The 15,596-nt window shown below is 41.6% G+C and overlaps 1 protein-coding gene across 1 annotated transcript in view; it reads left to right on the top strand.

The window, feature by feature from the left end:
- The window catches only part of TDRD9 (tudor domain containing 9), a 119,517-nt gene that overhangs the window by 71,239 nt on the left and 32,682 nt on the right, over positions 1-15,596 (top strand). The window contains exons 21-28 of the mRNA XM_045559748.1: positions 1,836-1,952; positions 3,080-3,187; positions 5,122-5,222; positions 8,107-8,280; positions 9,791-9,902; positions 11,232-11,444; positions 11,716-11,805; positions 12,241-12,501. Coding sequence (XP_045415704.1) covers positions 1,836-1,952; positions 3,080-3,187; positions 5,122-5,222; positions 8,107-8,280; positions 9,791-9,902; positions 11,232-11,444; positions 11,716-11,805; positions 12,241-12,501 — 1,176 coding nt within the window. The remainder of the gene's footprint in view (positions 1-1,835; positions 1,953-3,079; positions 3,188-5,121; positions 5,223-8,106; positions 8,281-9,790; positions 9,903-11,231; positions 11,445-11,715; positions 11,806-12,240; positions 12,502-15,596) is intronic.

Here is a 15,596-nt window from a genome sequence, read left to right as displayed (position 1 = left end):
ATTTAATTCAGATCTATGTCAAGTGGTAACATCTTTCTCTTTCTGAATATCAGATATTTGTGTACTCTCACTGTTTCTTGATTATATTTATGTGTTTAGGGGTCCCCAAGACCACTGTCAGGTTCAGTGATTTGCTAGAAGGACTTACAGAACTCAGAAAAGCTGTTATACTCAGCAAAGGTGAAAGGCACCTAGGGAGAAGCCGGGAGAGACCAGGTGCAGGTTCTAAGTGCCCTCTCCTGTTGGAGTCTTAAGGACAGCGATTGATTCTCCCACACAGCAATGATGTGTGACGACAAGCGTGAAGTCTTGCCAACCAGGGAAGCTCACCTGTGGCTTGGTGTCCAGGGTTTTTATTGAGGATCCTGTAGGCCTGGAGTGCCGTGTGGCTGACCTTAGTTATTCAGTCTTGAGCTCTGACAGGCGTTAAACTGATATCTCATAAATACATTCTAGCATAAACTTTCTGGTGTGGCACAAGGCCCCAGGTAGGCAAAGATACTCTTACCAGGCAGGGTAATTTCCAAAGGCTTAGCAGTTACCTTTCAGGAGCTGGGCCAGGGCCAAACCTGTCTTTGGAATGTGCTAGATCTGGACATCCTAGACCTGCTGAATTAATACTTCACTGCACAGTTTGCAAGATGTTCAGTCTGTTTTATTATAGTTTCAGACAGCGTAGTTTTGATTCTGTCAGTTTTACTGTGTAGGTTTTTGGGGACAGGAGGAGGACAGAGGATTGTAATTGATTGCTTTTTGTTTTAATTTAATTCTCTTTTGTCTCTTGGTTTACTTTTTCAGTCTTCCTGAAGTGAATACTTAACTCATTAACGTTTTCAGTCTTTTTAATTAAAAGCATTTAAAGCTATGAATTTTATTGTGAGCAGTTTTGTCCACATCTCATTGATTTTTGACAAGTAGGGATCTTGTTCCTGTCTGTAATTCTTTTAATGCTGATTTCCTCTTTGACTCAAGGATTTTTTAAGAGAGTTTTTGATAGTTTCTAGGTAGAAAGAAATGTTTTTAAATCTTTTTGTTTTTAATTTCTGATTTTATTGCATTTTAGAGAAAGTGGCATAACTTTAGCTTGATTTTTTAATTAGGTCAGTTACGTGTGGTCCCGGTCTCATGGAAGATTCCGTGATGTAGGCGTGCACAGGCGCGCACCTGAGTGTGCTCCCTTCCCTCCCCAGTCCCAGGGGTTCCCCCCTCCCTGAAGATGATGGCTGTTAAGTTCTGTCCTTTCAGTTCTTTCTGGTCCTTTTCCCCCCTCTTATATTCATACTTGTAATTGCACGTCTTTTACTTTTTGCAATTTATTGAGACAATTTTGTGGTAATTTATGATCAGCTCCTAGGTATTTGGAGTTATGTATTTTGATGTGTGTACATTTAAATTTGGCAGTTTGTATGAAACAGTCTTTATCACAACTGGATGTTGATTATTTTCCATTTGGCAGGACCATTTGTTGCCCATGGGTCACTTGCCCTGTTTTTCAATCACAGAAGCAGTGCCTGTTACCGGCAGAGGGTGGGGACGTGGTCATCTGCTGTTCTGCCCCCCAGGGGACCGCAGCCACACGTTGGCACTGTGTCCAGCAGGGGGTGTGTTTGTGAACTGGCATAATGAAACATACTGTGTTCTGGTATTTTCTGTTAGTATTGTATTGATTGTCTTTTCCATTTGTTATTAATTAATCTTTAATAAGATGGCTCTAATAGTGTTTCATCCCGTAGATGTGTTAATACTTTCCCCATTGTGCACTTATTTGCTAGAGTTTTCACTATTCTGATAACACATGTGCTTTGAGAATACCAGATTTTGACGTGTTTTCTCAGGTGGCTGAATTGTATGAAGAACTAAAGAATAGAATCTCACAGTTCAACATGTATGTGGATTCGCAGCGACCTGTCATGGACCAAGAGTACATATATAAGCAGCGATTCATCCTGCAGGTGTGCTGCAGTTGCCAGGACTCTCTGTACTGACTCTTTCTGCTTCCTGGGGCGCGTGGTGAGGACGTGCTTTCTCCTGCTTTCTGGTGCCAGCCTGCCGTGAAGATTTTAGGTCCACAGTGTTCCGCTGTATTAGGGACCAAGAACAATTCTTGTCTTTGTTCTCTGTGTCATTAAGTTGATGATCTACCTAGAGAGTGTTTATTTTATTTATTTGTTAACCACTTACAGTATATTATTTTATTTATTTATTTAATGGATTCAGACCCGTTTCTGATTTCCAGGGGAGTGTTTGTATAGAGCACCAGCTGTTATCATTGCTCAGATCCTGTTGTTTTAGCTTTTAAGAAAGTGAAGATGCTCTTAATATTGTTTAGTTTATGTAGCTATCTCTTTACGCTGAACATATTACTTTAACTTTGGAGGCCATGGATTCTGATCAATTAGCAGTCAGATGGAAGCTTAGGAGTTTTGAGGAAGGAAATGTGCCCTGGCAGTGGAGGATGCTTCGCTATAGGCTTTTGGAGGAGGGCTGGCTGCTGCCTGCAGAACTGGGTGGGAACGTGGGTGGGAACATGGGTGCCTGTAAACTGGGCGTGCAGCGAATGCAAGAGTTTTTCTGGCTGTAAAATTGCCTCAATGCTGGGTGAGGGTCTTCTGTGGACATATGTTTCAAAAAGGGTATATTTTCATTGAAGAAAGGCTCTTTGCAGAGTGCTTTTCAGAAGTGAATGTTGGGTGCCAGCCTGCTGCCCTGGGTCTAAGTTACCCAGTTGGAGTTTTATCTGAACGTCTGTTAGAGTACTGGACCTGCAGATGTGTGCCAGGGAGAAGGTGCAGAGTTGCCCAACCCCCGGGGCTTTGTTGGTATCATCGTTGAACTCACTGCTGTTTCCTAAACCTCATTCTGAGAAGTACTCAGGCTATTTTGAAGAAAGACTGTGTAAAAGCATTGCTGTTACAGTGAAATAACCAGAAATGTGACTTTCTGCTTAGTCAGTGAAAGGTCTAGATGCCCGTCTTTTACATTTATAGATGTTACGTCATGCTGGGACGAGGTTAGGATGTTGGTGAGAATAACTGATAAAATAATGCTGTTACGTCATGAAAATAAGTTTCTTTTCCAGGTTGTGTTGGCAGGTGCTTTTTATCCAAATTACTTCACTTTTGGACACCCTGACGAGGAGATGGCCGTGCGGGAACTGGCTGGCAAAGACCCGAAGACAACTGTTGTGGTAGGTGCCAAGGGTGAGCAGCCCTCCTGGGGGCGGTGGCTGGGCTGTGGGCTTCCCGTGGAGCTTCGTTTTAGTGTGGACAGTGCAGCATTGTCTCTGTTTCTGCAAGTGCTGGTGGATCGTGCCCTGGAGTGACAGTTGGGCTTGTTTGGCCTTTTCAGATGCACCTGCCTGTCCCTCAGTCTGTTGCCTGCTTTTTACAGACCCAGCCTTAGGGGAAAGCCTTGGGGATTTATGTGTTCATGGCTAATGCTGATTAGATTGTGTGCCATTTTGAAGGATTTAAGGCACTTCCTCCATAAGTTTAAAAACGTTTTGTTACTTAACAACTTCATTTTACACAAAATAAAACGTTATTGTCAGCAGCTTAGGTCTTAGTTTAAGCCAGTGATTTCCCCAACCTGGGAGCCCAGCAGAACCACCAAGAGAGTGTTTCTTTAATTTACTGATTTATACATTCAGACTTGAGGGCCTCACAGATCTGAGCTAGGAGGTGTGGCCTGGAAATCAGCATTTAAAGGCTTTGGCTGAATCGCATGGCCAGCCTCAGGTGCTGACCACTGGACCAGCGTCTGCAGGCCATGTGACTGGCAGCAGTGAGATTGACAGCTGGAGTAAAGCCTTCGGGAGCTGAACCGGATTGTTCCTGGACCATCTGGGGGTGGTACTTGGCCTGTATCCACTAAAGGGTATGAAAAGTGCTTGAAGTTAGTGCCTGGAGTATCATAGTGCTCGGGCGTTGCCAGCTTTTATTCCAGTTATTCCACCACCACTGCTGTCACTGAAGAAATAAGAGTTCACAAGGAGGGGTCACAGGTGACCGGAGCATTCCAGTCGGAGCTCTCTGATGAGCTCCGCGAGGGGCTGGTGTTCACGCTGGAGACCAGAGTGGCAGCTGAGATGTAGTGTATGCTTGTGGAAGGTATTTAGTTTAAAAGGCTGTCTTTGGCTTTGTACAGCTGCCACGGGTCGCTGGCCTGGGACCAGTGTTCTTGGCCCTCAGGGTGGACTAAGCTCCTTGGTTGGCCGCCTCTCTCATCCCTCGGTCCCTTCATGGTGTTCTTCCTTTAGCCGTGCAGGGGTAAGGGTCCTGTGGGCTCTTCCTCAGACATGGAGCTGTACTCACCCCGGTGACAGGCAGCCCAGTCATCGTGCACCCTGGGGCCAGAAGTTACCTACCCTGTGCATCATAGAAGCTACGTGATAGCTAGCTTTGTTTATCACTTATTTGAGAGGCTGTGTGTTAAGCACTTCTTGTTCTTTGCTGAGCCTCTCGCTAACCGTTTGAATTGGGAATTTATCATTGTCATCCTTATTCCATGATGTGGCAGTTTAGTCTTAAGGCACTTCCGTAACCTGGCTAAGCAGACATACAGCTTCAGGGAATGACAAGATTTGAGCTTGGGCCTGAGTCCCAGCCGTGCCTGCACTCACCTACTGGCATGGGCCCTGGTACAGGAGGAAGTAGGAAGTGCTGGGACAGTGTGGACGCAGCCCAGCGTGAGAGTTCCCTTCTGGCTCTGGTGGTGAGGAGACACTCCCTCCTCTGCACAGCTGCACATTGTCCTTTGGAGTTTACGTTCTCCTTGTGCTTTATGTGGAAATAGTATGTTTTTAAAAAGTGCATTTAGTCAGCTTGATTATTATAAGATAAAACAGAAATCTTAATTTTGCTGTATTAGACTATTAGACTGTTTTAATGGGGTAAAAATTAGCCTTTATTTAACATTTATTATCAAAACTTAGTTATAATTTAAAAGTCATTAAGCCATTAAGGACACTGATCTATAGAGTCTATATGTTATGGTTAAAGATTATAAACTATGTTTTTGCAAACTACAATAATGTGCAGCCGCTTTGAGCTTATGAATGTCATAACTGCCTTGGTGGCTCCGTGTCACCAGCTCTGATTGATGCTGTGTTATGTTTGACAGCTGAAGCACATTCCTCCCTATGGGTTTCTCTACCACAAACAGCTACAGTCTCTCTTTAGACCATGTGGGCAAGTCAGATCCATTGTATTTGATGGTGCAAAGTAAGTAGTATATTTTTGTAATCAGCTGCAATTATGAAAGAGGCATAAAGTTTTAAATGTTTACAGATGCCAGTTCTCAAAACTAGATGCATGTGTAAATAGGTCTTCACATAGGCTGCTGCAGAAAGCTCTTAAAATGTAGCATTGGTTTATCTTATTGTCACTAGCAGTTTATCTTTTCTTTCAACTAAGTGATCTCCTAAAGGAACTGAACTGTGTGGGCAGTGGCCTGGGTGGTCAGGGTGGGGCTGGGGTTGATTCTCTGGAAGTGCTCTTCGTTGCTTCAACGCACCTGGATTTTCTTTGTGAGTCACTAGTAATCATTATGTTGTAGGCCAGGAGGATGCCCCCAAATAGTGTATCTGCATATAATTATTTAAAACATGTGTTCTAAATGTTTGGAAGACAAACACTGTAAAAACTCAATTACATTTGGCCCTGTTTTAATTTCAAGTAAGGAACAGATGGTATGTTTTGGAGTGTCACTGTAAATTTTTATTTTGAATAAGAAATGTTTATGCACAAAAAAGACTATAGTTTTAAAATAGATTTTTAATTTTTAAAGATAGAAATTGTTTCCCAGTGTTACAGAAATGTTTTATAAATTTTTATTTAACTTGACAAAGCTTTGTTAATCTAGTAAATAAGAACATTTTCACTTTGTCTTTGATTAATGTCCAGTTAACACAAGCTGAACATATCAAATTCATTTTCAGCTTGGATTCATTCTCTCTAATATTTTAAGTTCCATTTCTATGATTAATATATTGATTTTCTTTGTAGGCCTGTAGCTCCCTTGTGAGGCAGATTCATAACCCTAACAAGAAAAACCTTTCCAAATATTTACAACCACTCTTATAGATTTAATGAGTTAAATTTATAGTGTCTGAAGTTTTCTTAAATATTCTAATATAAATTACAAGCAGTCATATTCTTAGTCATGTATAAAAATCACATTTAAAACTGGAATCACAGCTAAACAATTCTTGAATATTGAAAGCCCACTTACCCTGGTCGAGTTTCCGGTTGTGCATGGACATTCCTCTGTCTGATTGCGTGGTCAGAAGTTGTCATGCCAATTTTTTTTGGAAATACTAGTATTCTTTCTGGTTATACCAGTACCTGTTCTTGGGATTCAAGTATTTAAAGGCAAAGAAAGATTTAAGAGTAATTCAAAGAACAAGAGTTGTATTCTGCTTTGGATACAGCAGGGCCTGCGTTATGCAGAACCTGTGTGGGGTGCAAAGGGCTTTTGGGCCCATGGGCACAGGCGGGACCTGGGCCCCCTGTTTTCTCCCGTAAGGGGTGGAGAGTAAAATTGGTTCCACAGACATTTGCCTGATGTGAAGGGTCAAAAGAGAGACCCAGAAGGTCAGAAGACGTTCTCTCTGAGGCCCCGTGTGGGCGCAGTAGTGTCCATGCAGGACTCGTGGGGTGGACGTGGGGCGCCAGCCTTGGAGGGGCAGGTGGCGCAGGGTTGGGTGGTGCTGCAGCAAGAGGAGGGCGTGAGCGGGTCTGGACCTGGAAAGTGTGGGACCGTGCGGGGCACGGCCACAGCGTCCGGGCGGGAGCTGCTTTGTGTCAGATGGAGCCTGTTTTGTGGGGGGCCGGTCTCTGTCTCTTGGATGGTCTTCCGTGGCAGACTGATGGGTGTGAGCAGAGGTAGATGGGCACTTGGAGGCCCCACGTGTTCGGATCTGAACTGGGTTTCCTGGAGCTTAATCAGGGGTTAGTGGAAGTAGATCAAGACGAGACGAGGAGGCCAGGCCTGGAGTCTTTCCAGCAGGCACAGCAGAGGCAGCGAGAGTGGGAACCAGCCTGTACGTATCTGAGATGGAAAGGAGGCAGCAGGCGGGAAGGACGATCTCTTGGGTGGGGCTGATGATTGCGTGTGAAGGACAAAGGAGAGAGGAGCCCAGGAGGGCTGGTCTTGCAGCCTGGACACTGAGGAGCACAGGGCTGCAAGGGGCATATGCTGAGGTCTGGAGTTTAAAAGAAATTACTTCTAAGGAGACACTTAGGAGCCCTCTAAAGAAAGGGCCTCAGACGGAAGGGTGTGAGTCGGGCAGCGGGTGGAAGGCTTGCCTGCCGGTAGTAGTGAGGAGGAGCCATCTGCAAAGGAGGGCTGCAGGGGAGTGGCGGGCAGGGGAGCGGCTCAGGACACACCCCACCTGATGCTCTTGGGCTTGTCATCCTTCCACGTCACTCAGGAGGACGTGTTTCCTCGAGAGAGCTCATTTCCAAGTGGTTTTGTAATAGCACAAGGGGTCACGCGTCTGTGTGGCTGTGGCTGATGTCTTGACCAGGGGCGTTAGGACACCTGCTCACAGACAAGGTAAACTGGAGGGTCACTCGTGCCGCAGACATCCTGCAGGCACCCTGCCCGTGCCTGCTGCACAGCCCTGCGGACAGGGCTGGAGTCAGATCCTGACATCGGTGGGGAGGGGGCAGTTACCAACATTACTTAGCAGTGGATTAAATGGGGGAGCACAGGGTCGCTGAGCTGTACGTTTGTGTGGCTTTCTGTGTTTGTGTTTTATTTTATAATAGTAAAAAAGCAAACCTGTCATTCTAATTATGAAAATTAAAATTTCTTAGCTGAAAATTTCATGTGACTTTAGTGTTCTGTGTTGTGCTGTACGATGGTTATATTTGGTTTTAGTTTAGTGCATGCCATTGTAATTTTTATTTCTCTTAGTGAATAATTTTCCCTTAAAGAAATCAGTAAGTACTTGTTATTTAGTAATTATAGATTGAAGAGTTGCTGGCATTTTTGAGGAGAGATGTGACAGAATTTCTGTCTGATCTTAAGAGACATGAATATACAGTTCTTTTTTATCAGATGCCTGATAAATTTATCTTTTAATTTACATTCGTGGAACAGAGCCTTTGTGGAGTTTTCGCGTAATCCAACGGAGAGATTTAAAACTCTTCCTGCGGTGTATATGGCAATTAAGATGTCTCAGCTGAAAGTCTCCCTGGAGCTCAGTGTCCACTCTGCAGAGGAGATTGAAGGGAAGGTGCACGGAGGGAGCGTGTCCACGCTCAGGAGCACGAGGTACTTGCAGAAGGGAGGGGGCTCTTTCCGCCTGCTTTCATGTTTCCAAGTATTAGTTTAAAATGACTGTTGATCTAACTTTGCTTTAGCTGACGTTAAAAGCTCCGTAGCCAGGTGGAGCTGCCTTTGAGTCCTGTTTTCATCATGTCTTCACTTGTGTATACTTGAGCACATTACTTAACCTCTCTGAACCTCAGTTTTTTTTACCTGCTTAATAGATATGATACCAGGTTGTTGGAAAGATTGAGTGAAATCATTAATGTAATTTTTAGTGTAAATAGTAGATATGAAATTTAATGTTAATTTCCTTTCTTCCTCCTTACAGTTACACATTTCCTTTTGAGAATTCTCTTACTAAGCAAAGTGGAGTGTTCTTTGTTTGCAGCAGAGCAGACAGTGGGACGAAATGGAGCTGCAGTTGGGAGCACCTGGCCGCTTGGCAGAGTGCACGGCCCCTTGGCCTGGTGGTGCTTCTCCCTCCACCCAGTTGGTTGGGGTGGGGCTGGTTGGCTCAGGAGTGAGTGGCACCTTCCACTTGGCAGCTGCCATTGAGCTCATGGCTCTTTTTTTCTTGGACCATATTAAACCACCCTTTGGTATTTGTGGCAGATTGCTTTGTCTTTTTGGCCATATCTTCACAGTCACATATGTAAGAAGTCTCATTCATCTTTTCTTATTTGTTGTCTTTTTAATGCCAAGAGGAACTTGACAGGAATCTGAAGAATTGGTGAAAGAAGGGAAGTAGATTCCATCTGGTTTCACCCCGCATGTGATGTTTTGGCTTCTGAGTGTTTGGGAGTGTGGTGGGTTCAGTCCTCCACACAGAGAAGCCCTGTTCTGCTTTGTTAAAACTGAACCTGATTTACATTTGCACCTGACAGCTGGGGACCTTTGCCTGAGCCACTCATTGATAAATGGGTCTGAAGATTGGGAAAAGACTTGGGTCAGGATCTCTCTTATAATTCTTTCCCTTCATTTTGGAATAAAAGTATTAGGAAAGGAAAATTTATTTTTATCAAATTTGTCTTTTATATCCCAGGACTTTTAGCATTTTCTATCTTATTGCTTTAAGAGATGAATTATATTTCTTGAGTTTATTAGACAGTCGTGTGTGTTTTCTAACATAGCACTGAGCCAGTTAGACTTCTAAAAGTTGAAGCCACTCACTTCTGAAATCATAAGCTAGGAAACATTGCAGGTCCCAGATTTAGAATTTATACCCTTGAAAGTGAATGTGGATATTCTTTAAGGGTCTTGGCTTTTAGGATGTATTCCTGGAGGGTAGTGTGTGACTGTTGGGGTCCGTGCCCCTTCTAGGACAGTTCAGGAAGCCACCAGAAATTGATGTTTGAAATGAAATCAAGTTTGTCATCTCTGGCTTTAGATATTTTTTTAAAATGCTATTTACTTGTATAAATATTAGAATAGTTCAAGTGAAAACTTCACATTTGTAAACATATTTTCTTTGTAACACTTGATTTTTACTGTCTTTTTTAAAAAAATCATACAGGGTGAATGTGGACTTCCAGAAGCAGACAGTGGATCCCATGCAAGTCTCATTTAACACGTCAGACAGGTCCCAGACGGTTACAGATCTCCTTCTGACGATTGATGTCACAGAGGTAAGAACGGTGTGATGGAGCTTTTCCCCCTTCTTAATCTAAAATTGTCATGTTATATACGTGACATGAGGTCATGCACACACACAGCCTGTGCACCTGACTAGTCATTGCGGGTGAGTTTGAGTTACTGCACTTGTTAAATTGAAATGTGGCTAACTAAAATACAAAATGAAAAAATATTCATTTTAGAATCAACATTAATTTTTAAAATGTCAGATACATTTACAATGCTAAAATAATCAGATTTAGCAAGATACATATTAAAAATACTAATTAAAATGATATATGCCTGTGTAATTCAGTTTATATTGACATAACTAGCATCAGTACCATTATTATTTGAGTATGGTTTTTACTTTAAAATAAGATTTCAGTTAAAATACTTGTATGCTTTCTGGCAAATGTGTAGCTGCACATTGGGAAATTTCTTGTAGAGTTTGGATTCCAGACAGGTTGGAAAAGTCTGGTGGCTGTGGGCCAGCCCTTGAGGTCTTAGGGCAGCAGTGGGCAGAAGCTGCTCAGCAGTGCCCTTCTGGATAGAACATCCTCTCTCCCGTTCCTCCCACTTGGCTCCGCTTGTCTGGTGGGCTGTGCCGGCCCCGCCCACCCCGGAGGGCACCTGCAGGCCCTGTGGTAGTGGCTTTCCTCTTGAGGCTCAGCACAGACAAAGTGAGTCTTTTCTTCTATGACCTTTCAGAAGCTTTCGCACTCTTGTATGCTAATGATTCTTGTACTTCCAAGAAAATGATGTGTAACACAAATTTCCTTCCTTGGGTTGACCAGGGAGCCCCTCTTTTTTTCTCACAAGCACCTATTTAAAAACCTGTAGAGGCCGGGCGCGGTGGCTCACGCCTGTAATCCTAGCACTCTGGGAGGCCGAGAAGGGAGGATCGCTCAAGGTCAGGAGTTCGAGACCAGCCTGAGCAAGAGTGAGACCCCGTCTCTACTAAAAATAGAAAAGAAATTACACGGACAGTTAAAAACATATATATATATAAAAAATTAGCCAGGCATGGTGGCGCATGCCCGTAGTCCCAGCTACTCGGGAGGCTGAGGCAGGAGGATCGCTTGAGCCCAGGAGTTTGAGGTTGCTGTGAGCTAGGCTGACGCCACGGCACTCACTCTAGCCCGGGCAACACAGCGAGACTCTGTCTCAAAAAAAAATAAAAATAAATAAATGAAAACCTGTAGAATACCTGTGTTCCAAGGAGCACAGCTTGTGAAATGCTGAGCAGTGCAGGGGGCTGCCAGCCCGTGGTTCAAGCTTACGGTCTTCTTCCAGAATCCTTTCTAGGTTTCATCTCTGCTCTTCTTCCTCTTCCTTTTCAGGTGGTTGAAGTGGGACACTTTTGGGGATATAGGATTGATGAAAAAAACGCACAGATTCTGAAAAATCTTACTGCTGAAATAAACCAGCTGAAGTTGGTACCTTTGCCCACTCACCCACATCCAGACTTGGTCTGTCTGGCACCTTTTGCTGATTTTGACAAAGAAAGCTACTTTAGAGCTCAAATTCTTTATGTGTCTGGAAATTCTGCTGAGGTATGTTTTTGTGTAACGAATCATTCAAAGAGAAATGAGACAAACTTATAGCAGTGTATAGAACATCTTTTGTAATTATCGGTGGAAATTAAATTTAAAATAATTAGAAAAGTAGTCTCAATTATTTCCCTCATTAATATGTGGATTTAAGCTCAGGTCACTCTAAGAATTCCATAATTACAGGATTAGAGGGGACCATTGCATTGCTAGTGCTCAAGCAGGATTTTGTTTTTAACTCTGTATTAAAGTGTATGCCTGCATTATTTTCCAGGTGTTCTTTGTAGATTATGGTAATAGGTCTCATGTAGATCTGGATCTTTTAATGGAGATTCCCGGTCAATTTCTTGAACTTCCCTTTCAGGTAAGGTAGAGAAGATTCCATGGAATGAATGTTGAACGCTAGATCTGATTCTGGAGGTTGTATTCCCTCGCCACTCCAGCTTCAAACTTTGCAAAAAAAAAATTTGTTTTAATTCAGTAGCATTTTCTAATACTGTTTCTAAGGTTTCTGGTTATGTTGAAACCAGACAGAATTTAGCTGGGCTGGAGGCATATTCACATACACCCTGTCAGTGTGAAAACAATCTAAAAGTTATTCTAAACTCTTTTGCTGTTAAAAAAATTAAAATCAAGTTTCTTTAACTAGGAAATCCTCACTACCCCAAAATTACTTTTTGTAACATTTTTATGAGAACGCTGATAAAGACACATGAACAAAGCCACTTTTCAGTGGTATTTGGGATGAGTGTTTCGCTCATTTATAAAACTGTTTCAGCCATGCCCTTCTGTCCTGTAGGCTTTGGAATTTAAGATTTGCAAAATGAGACCATCGGCAAAATCTCTTGTGTGTGGTGAGCACTGGAGTGGCTCGGCCAGCCGGCGGTTTGCCTCCCTAGTGAGCGGCTGTGCTCTCCTGGTGAAGGTCTTCTCTGTCGTGCACAGTGTCCTGCATGTGGACGTGTACCGGTACTCCACAGTCCAGGATGCCATCAACATAAGGGACGTCCTCATCGAGGAGGGCTATGCCGAGCTCATGGAGGAGTCCTATGAGTCGAAAGTATGTGCTTTTGTTCTTGGTACTGGGGGTGTGGGGGGGATGAGGGGCTTTATTCCTCTGTGAGCATATTGGGGGCTGAATAGACAGTTTCTCTTCGTCATTTGGCGTACCGTACTTGGGTGAAGACCTGTGGTGCCATTTTGAATGTCTTCTAGATTTCTCCAAGACTAAATTATGGTGGCTGGATATTTATTTTTTGTTTATTCATCTTTTTCTTTTTTAGAATGAAAACTAGATTTGAAATCTTCTCTATTTGGGGAGTTTTTAAAGTGAATTATAAGATTTATTTCCCTAATGGAAGTAGTTAATATTTCTTTCACATATTTTAAGCATTTTAAAATTTATTTCAACTATTTCAGAATCAATTTTAAAGTAATTTTTCTTGGCATGAAGGTTTTAGAGAGGCAACTGTTTTTTCCTTTTATTTTTAGTTGATACATAAGAATTGTACGTATTTATGGGATACAGAGTGACATTTTGATATGTGTATACAATTTGTAATGATCAAATCAGGGTAATTAGCAAATCCATCACGTCAAACATTTATCATTTTGTGTTGTAAAGGTTCAGAGTTCTCACTGCTGTCTAGTTAGCCATTTTCACGCTTACCTGTGTGAGGCACTGTCACTTCTCTCCTCCCTTTCCGCATCCTTCCCAGCCTTTAGTGCTCACAGCTTTACTCTCTGCTTACATAAATGCAAATTTTTTTAGTTCCCACATGAGTGAGAACATGCAGCGTTTGTCTTTCTGTGCCTGTCATGTTCCCTTAACATGGTGTCTCTTCCAGGCTCATCTGTGTTGCCAAGAATGGCAGAATTTCCTTTTTTATGGCTGAATAGTATTCCTTTGTGTATACATCACATTTTCTTTATCCAGTCATCTGTCGATGGACATTTAGGTTGATTTCATATCCCAGCTATTGTGAATAGTGCAGATATCCCTTTGATATTCTGATTTCCTTTCCTTTGGATAAATACCCAGTATTGGGATGTCTGGATCATATGGTAGTCCTATTTTTAGTTTTTATAGAAATCTTCACATTACTTGACATAAAGGCTGTACTGATATTCCCACCAACAGAGTATAAGAGCTTCCTTTCCTCAGCATCCTTATTTTTAGTCTTTTTGATAGTAGCCATTCTAACTGGGGTGAGATATTTCATTGTGGTTTTTTATTTCTTTTCTTAATTGTGATGGTAATTCATTATGGTTTTGATTTGCATTTCCCTAATAATTAGTGATGTTGAGCATTTTTTCATACATTGGCCATTTGTACATCTTCTTTTGAGAAACGTCTGTTCAGATCATTTGCTCACTTTTTAATTGTATTATTTGCTTTTTTTTTGCTGTTGGAGCTCCTTGTACGTTTTGGGTATTAGTCCTTTGTTGGATTAATGGTTTGCAAGTATTTTCTTTCATTTTACAGGTTGTCTGTTCACTCTGTTGTTTCCTTTGCTGTGAATATTTTTAGCTTAATATAGTCCCATGTGTCTGTCTTTGTTGCCTATGCTTTTGAAGTCTTAGCCATTAAAATTTTTGCCCAGACCAATCTCCTGAAGCATTTCCCCTGTGTTTTCTTCTAGTAGTTTTATAGTTGAAGGTCTTACATTTACGTCTTTAATCCATTTTGTGTTGATTTTTGTTTATGGTGAGAGATAGGGGTCTAGTTTATTCTTATGCATGTGGTTATCCACTTTTCCCAGTACCATTTATTGAAGAGACTGCCCTTTCCTCAATGTATGTTCTTGGTACCTTTGTTGAAAATTAGTTGACTATAAATATGTGGATTTATTTTTGTGTTCTCTATTCTGTTCCATCAGTTTATGTGTCTGTTTTTATGCCAATACCATTCTATTTTGGTTACTATGGCTTTGTAGTAAATCTTGAAATCTGGTAGTGTGTTGCTTCCCACTTTGTTCTTTTTGCATAGGATTGTTTTGGTTATTTGGGGTCTTTCGTGGTTTCATATGAATTTTAGGGATTTTTTTTCTATTTCCATGAATAATGTCATTGGTGTTTTGATTGGAATTGCATTGAATCTGTAGATTACTTTGGGTAGTGTGGTCATTTTAACAATATAAATTCTTCCAATCCATGAACATGGGATGTCTTTTCATTTGTTTGTGTTCTCTTCAGTTTTGAATTTTCATTAGTACTTTTTAGTTTTCCTTGTAGAGATCTTTCACATGCTTGGTTATTATTATTCCTACGTTTTTTTAATGGCCATTTTAAATGAGATTTCTTTCTTAGCTAGTTTGTTACTGGTATATGGAAACAGTAATGATTTTTGTATGTTAATTTGTGTATCTACTAACTTTACTGAATTCATTTATTAGTTGTAGGAGTTTTTTGGTGGAGTCTATAGGATTTTCTATATATAAGATTACGTTGCCTGCAAAGAGCGACAGTTTGACTTCTTCTTTTCCAATTTGGATACCTTTTATTTCTTTGTCTTCTCTGATTGCTTTGGTGAGGACCAGTACTGTGTTGAATAGGAATGGTGAGAGTGTACGTCTTTGCCTTGTTCCAGTTCTTGGAGGAAAAGCTTTCAGCTTTTCCCCATTCAGTATGATGTTGGCTGAGGGTGTGTCATATATGGCATTTATTATCTTGAGGTATGTTCCTTCTATGCCTAGGTGATTTCTTGTCTCAGCTTTTGAGGGATATGAAATCTCACAGTAGTTTTTTGAGAGTTTCTATTACACAGGTATGTTGAATTTTATTAAATGCTTTTTCTGTGTCTGTTGAGATAATCAGTGGCCACTTGTGGGGCTGATATTGAAGGTCTTTATTCATCTGTGTAATTTCTCCTGGGGATCAGGAGAGGGCAGACAAACTAGCAAAATGTTGGCCGGGACCCATTCAGTTCTGTAGTTCACATGTGAAAACACTTCAGGGAATTATGTTAGTATTCCCAGTGTAAGACCAAAATTTTGTGTATAAAAAAGTTTTTTAAAATGTTTCTTTCTTCTAAGTTCTCTCATGGCTGAAATGTAGTAAAGGCTGTCATATTTATTTTGTTTGAATTTTAAGATAAACTTGATAAAATTATCTCCCTATACCTTAATGATGTAGAGATCAGAGTAAGATTATGCC

Source organism: Lemur catta, chromosome 1, assembly GCF_020740605.2.
Source record: "Lemur catta isolate mLemCat1 chromosome 1, mLemCat1.pri, whole genome shotgun sequence".
Classification (NCBI taxonomy): Eukaryota; Metazoa; Chordata; class Mammalia; order Primates; family Lemuridae; genus Lemur; species Lemur catta.
This window is presented reverse-complemented; position numbering and strand designations above follow the sequence as displayed.